Source organism: Nematolebias whitei, chromosome 20 (assembly GCF_014905685.2).
Source record: "Nematolebias whitei isolate Nwh7 chromosome 20, NemWhi1, whole genome shotgun sequence".
In the NCBI taxonomy this organism is placed as follows: Eukaryota; Metazoa; Chordata; class Actinopteri; order Cyprinodontiformes; family Rivulidae; genus Nematolebias; species Nematolebias whitei.
Window position 1 is genome coordinate 31,052,733 of NC_056517.1, and position 5,544 is coordinate 31,058,276.

At 36.1% G+C, this 5,544-nt stretch overlaps 1 protein-coding gene across 1 annotated transcript in view; it reads right to left on the bottom strand.

Annotated features, from left to right (window-relative positions):
- Positions 1-4,243: 4,243 nt before the first annotated feature.
- Positions 4,244-5,544, bottom strand: part of tram1 (translocation associated membrane protein 1) — a 7,304-nt gene continuing 6,003 nt past the window's right edge. Inside the window, exons 9-11 of the mRNA XM_037694277.1 lie at positions 5,063-5,206; positions 4,645-4,796; positions 4,244-4,541 (exon numbers count right to left, since the gene is read on the bottom strand). Of these exons, the coding sequence (XP_037550205.1) occupies positions 4,471-4,541; positions 4,645-4,796; positions 5,063-5,206 (367 nt within the window). The 3' untranslated portion in view covers positions 4,244-4,470. The remainder of the gene's footprint in view (positions 4,542-4,644; positions 4,797-5,062; positions 5,207-5,544) is intronic.

Sequence of the window (5,544 nt, forward strand, 5' to 3'; positions counted from 1 at the left end):
TAATATCAATTAGCTGTGGTAGCTAGTCATCATAAATTGGACTGACTCAAAAAGCTTGTCAGTTGATTACTTTCTGCAACTTGCATTAAAATGCATCCAGCGACTCGTGAGATATTTTGCTGATAAAAACTGGATTAACTCCAACAAATAATGTTGCGTTTTGAAGCTAAATCTTGTGCAACGAGGAACTCTTTGAATATGCACTGTGAACAACTCAACTACAACCACACCAAATTTTTTTGGACAATATCTGCAAAATCGATTGAATTGTAGCCAATTGTGTGTTTTTTAAGTTCAGTTGGCTGCGGCAGCCATCTTAAATTGGGTTTTCTTCAGATTACTCAGCTGTTGTACTTCCTCAAATAATTCGATATTGAGGGTTTCATTAAAATCCATCCAGTGGTTCATGAAATATTATAGTCATAGACAGATTTTATTAAATTTAAAAAAAATGCTGTGCAATCTAAGCTACTACAACATTAGATTTTAAGCCATTTGGGACTTAAAAAATTTTTTGTTTTTGCCGGTGAAAACTGTAAAAAAAAAAAAAAAAAGCATTTTGAAGCAAAACTTTGGCAAGCAAATTGATCACAGACTAGATCTTTATCTCAGATAATTCAATGATTCCAATTCAAAATAAACATTTTAGCTATCAAGGATACTATTCGTCCTATCTATAGTTAACATTTGATTTAAAAATCAGGCTGCTTGTATGTCTTTTACTACTTTGTTTTATGTTTATCTTATTTATTGTATTAAACAGAACTTTGGTCTCATGTTGGTTTAAAGTGGCTTATAATAAAGCTTTTATGGCTTTGCAGACATGCCAAAAGTCATTCTTTCTTAAGACAAATGTCACTTTTACTGTCATGTATATATCATGGGCTTTCAACAGCAGACATCCTATACACTTTTTTCTATCTAGATGACAAATTTATAAAACAATATAATTAAGGGTGTCTAATATTCATATTATTGATTCAACTGTGATTATAAAGCTCAACTAAGCTGTTTCAGAAATTTATTAAGAACTTGACCAAAATTTTTTTTGACATAAAACAGGCGAAAGGAAACTAAAAGCAATTACATTGTTGATATTTTAATTGTGATTATTTTTTCTTATTAAAAACTATTTTTCATATCCTTAATTGTTTAATTGGACAGGAAAACTGTAATTAACATTTGGTTATAAAAAAACTGATACAAATAAGACATCAACTGCCCCCAGAAGAGTGACGTTTGACTTATTGGAAGTTATTGTGGATAGGAAAATTCATATTCTAGATACCATAAATGATTTTGTTTTTGACAAGTAGGAATATAATTATGGAGAACAGCAATGCATGTTCAATCTAGTCATTAAATGCTAAAAAGCCACTTAAACCCATTAAAGGACTTTTTAGACATTTAAACTTGTCTTTTTCAATTGTAAATAACTTATTCAGTATTATACAAATGGTTATAGACAGCTTTCGTTTTAATTGTAATATGTAAAAATGACATCTTGTCCAAGATGAACACTGTTAAAGTGGAGTTATGAGTGTTTGATTATATAATACAACCACCTGCCATACTTTTGAATGCAGACTGAATTGTTACAAAATTTAAACTGGATCAGTATGTTTTTACTTTTGTCATCAAATATATAATATTTAAAGGAAAACAAAAGACTCATGGGCACTTATATTGTAATGATTAACAAAATAACTTCATTAGAAAATGTTGCTTTCCACAAAGTCATTTTTCTGGAAAAACTTTTTACGAGATTGTTTTTATTTCTTCACAAGATAACACCCCAGGACAAATTGAAGAAAAAAAAAAATCAAATACTGTTGGGATTTAATCAGCTCACATGTGTCTAAAATTACTAAATGGGTTCATTTTTTTCCACGTTTGTGTTGCCTAGGTAACTGAATATTTTAAATACAGTCATCAGCCTCCATAGCTTTAAGTAAAAGGCAAATGGTCAGCAAGTCAACCAGGCCCATTTGGCACAGTCATTACTGGGTATGGGGATGAGAAAATAGAAATATACTCCATTTGCAATCCACACTTTTACAAGAAGCCATTCCTTTGGACGTTTAAGCCAAGCAGTAATCTCAGACCCAAACAAATGCACATAAATATTTCACCTGAAACATTAAAAGAGGCTGTACTACACAAAATCAGCCTAAATCACCAAAGGGATGTTTTTGCAGATTTCCATCTCATACAAAGATACAGAATTAAAAACTAACGTAAAAAGTATCATTAACAGCATTATGGATACAAGTAACAGTCTGAACAAATTCATGACATGTTCTGTTGTGATAAAGCTGTTCTAATCTCCTAGAATTAAATGCTACATCAGGGCTTTAATTTTTTTGCTAGAGGTTCTGGACTTTATTGAGCCATAAATGTCCTTTTCAGCTTTACAGCATAAATCCTGCTCGTTTTTATACAATATTTCAATAGCAAAAAAAAAACCTTGTGTTACAGCTTTCTTCCCATTTATAGGCGTCTGCACATATTCTTGGGGGTGTAACTGGGTTAGAGTTTGACTACTCTTCTTTTACAAATGGCGACTATAACCTCCACTTACAAAAAAAGAGACTATAAGGAAGATTCTAATTGCCTGCAGAATATTTCCAGATAACAAAAGGTGTCATCTGCAAAGAAGCTGAGCTAATTGTTATAAATACGAGGAACGGTGAAGAAATAAAAGTGGAATACACAGTATTTGATACAAAAGTGATTGCCTGGTTATTTGTAAAGTGATGTTTAGTCAAATGGCTAAAAAAGTTGAGACCTGTGACATCAGTCAGAGCATAGAGAAAATGTCATATGTATCATGCAAAAAAAAAAGTAGGTTTATTGTTAGCTAATGTGGAGGCTGCGGCAGCTTGGCGGTCAGTGCCACTGTCCGGTAATTCTGAAGTTGCGGATTCAAGCCCAGGTTGCATCAGAAAGGGCTTCTGGCGTAAAACAAATTGCCAAATCTTTCATGAGTGTGCGACCACTAAAGGGAGCAGCCGAAAGAAACTTGTTAGCTAAAATAGTAGGGATGCACGATATTATCAAAATGGTATCGGTCGATATTAGCGTTAGAAGTTCAATATCGGACATCGGCCATTGCATCAGAATAACTCACAGATATAAAAGTTGCCGTTTTTGTATGACAACCCAGTGACGAGGATGCCTGCAGCAGCAGCACAACGTGATGTCATCCCATGCGCCTACCTGATTTCACGGCGGAGAGGTAAATTCAAAATGTCGGCAGTGTGGAAGTTTTTTTTCATTGAGGATGTTGGATTCCGAAGATTTTTGGACTACGTTGAGCCTCGCTACATCGTCCCCATTCTGAGATATTTTTGCGACGTAGCCTTACTCGAGTTACAAGCAGTCATTTCCGACGTCATTGAGAAGCTAATAGCCGATAGCACTTGGGTGGGTTTTACTACAGATATATGGACGTCGTGTTAGCCCCGTTAGCATGATTAGTTTTACAGCACAACGGATAGACAAAAACTTTGATTTTAAAAAGGCTGTCCTTCATGCACAGGAGCGCAAAGGATCCCACACTGCAGCTAGGAACCTGGAACAAGCCTCCACAAGTGAGACAGCATCGCAGGTGACTAATGCTAATATATAACATTTAACACTTTTCATTTAAAATAAGTTAAAGTGCTGTTACTGAATATGTCACCAGCTCTTACAGCTGTTACACAATTTTTGTAGCAAATAAGCCTAAATAAGAGGGCTATGTTCTGACAAATGAAATTATATAAAATATCGGTATCGGTTATCAGCCAAGTAAGTTTTAACACATCGGCATATCGGCCAAAAATCCAATATAGTGCATCCCTATAAAGTTGCGTTCTTTTGTTGATTTTGAGTATGGTACGTTGTTTTATAAGTCAGAAAACCATTTAAAAAAAGGCCCTCTTTGACTAGTCAATAGCCTAGCTTAGGCCAAGACTTCTGCCCTTTTCTCCATAACCTGCGACTGACGTCACGGCTGAAAACGTACTACCTATTGACAACTTTCTGACATAACATCACTTAAAAAAAGGCCAGTTACCCTTTGAAGCCTTAAACAGCTGAAGTGGGAGAAACGAACCGTGAAGTGATCATTCCTGAAGTTTTAAAAATTACACACTGTACAAAAACAATTCATATCAATAGGCACTTCTTAAATAAAGGTCTTCTTTCCTTCAGTTTATTTGAGTAATTTTTTTTTTCCCATTCAATATGGCACGGCAGGGCAAAGACTTGGAACAACAAGCGAAAGCTAAACGGCCCTGGGAATTCCAGCTGGGAGGGCTGTCTTGTGTGGGAGTTGGAAAAACGCACATCGGGGTCAAGGAGCTGAGGAATCCGCTGGCTGGACACGACCATGAAGACCCCAGGCGAGATGGTTCTTTGAGATAGGTGTGTGGGGGTGTGAAAGGGGGGCAAAGGGCTCAGGGGAATGTATTTTCTTTGTTTTTCTTATGAGGACTTCTCTTTTCTCAATCTTGGTGAATCAGCACCATGGGAGTTCACTCCATTTACTCCATTGGCTAAAAACAACAAGTACACAACCAAGTTAGAATATATATATTTAAAAACAAAGATAACTGTTCTGATGTTTTTGCTTTTCCATCAGTGTTCTTGCTCACTCACCTTTGTCTTTCTTTGATTTGCTCTTAGAAGGAGCTTGTTTCTTTTTCAAGGCCTGGGCATCGGAATGCTCTCTCCATCGGCGCAGCTGAAAGTTGATAAACTTCCACATCATGAAGGCCTGCGTGAAGCAAATGGCTGCCAGGACGGTTACTCTAAGCGAGGCAAAAAAAACATATGAATGATAAAAAAAATAAAAAAAAAGATGGACACGATCAAGTTTTAGTTATTAAACATTCTACAAAAAGTTTACAAGTTTCATGTAGCCACCAACAGCTTTTATGTGTGCTGAGGAGCACGTAGTCGAGTCCCAGTCCAGCTTTTGTCCGAAGTCTCACAAAGACCCAAAATGTTTAAAAGCTTTGTTGGACTGCAATGTTTTGGACAGTCTTTTTTCCCCCTTCTCTTTACATTCACTTACCGAACGAAGAAAATGTTGAAGTTCCCTGAGGCCAGATCAAAGCCTTGTTTCTCAGCAGTGGAGAGGCCGAAGCCCACGGTGAGGACAGACAGGGACAGGGTGAGCAGCCGTCCAAGAACAAACAAGACAGCCCAGATGCTGAAGCTGTGAAACCAAGACAGGATGATCATCTTTGAGCATTCAAGACTTTTAAAGTCCAATACTGTTAAATGTACACATACATATATACATAGGTTAATCATGACTGTAGTACTCCTTACCGTTGTGTGCATGTGCATATTGTCTTTTTCCAAATGTGTGTATTCTTAGTGTTTGATTATTTCAAATGTGTCTTTTTTTCTGTATAATTAGAATGTGCTAATGAATGCCTCAAATTTTACCCCCGGGATTAATAAAGTATCTATATATCTTATCTATAGCTATCTACTGTATATCTCTATCCATATATCCCTATCTACCTCTATATCTCTATCCCCATCTAC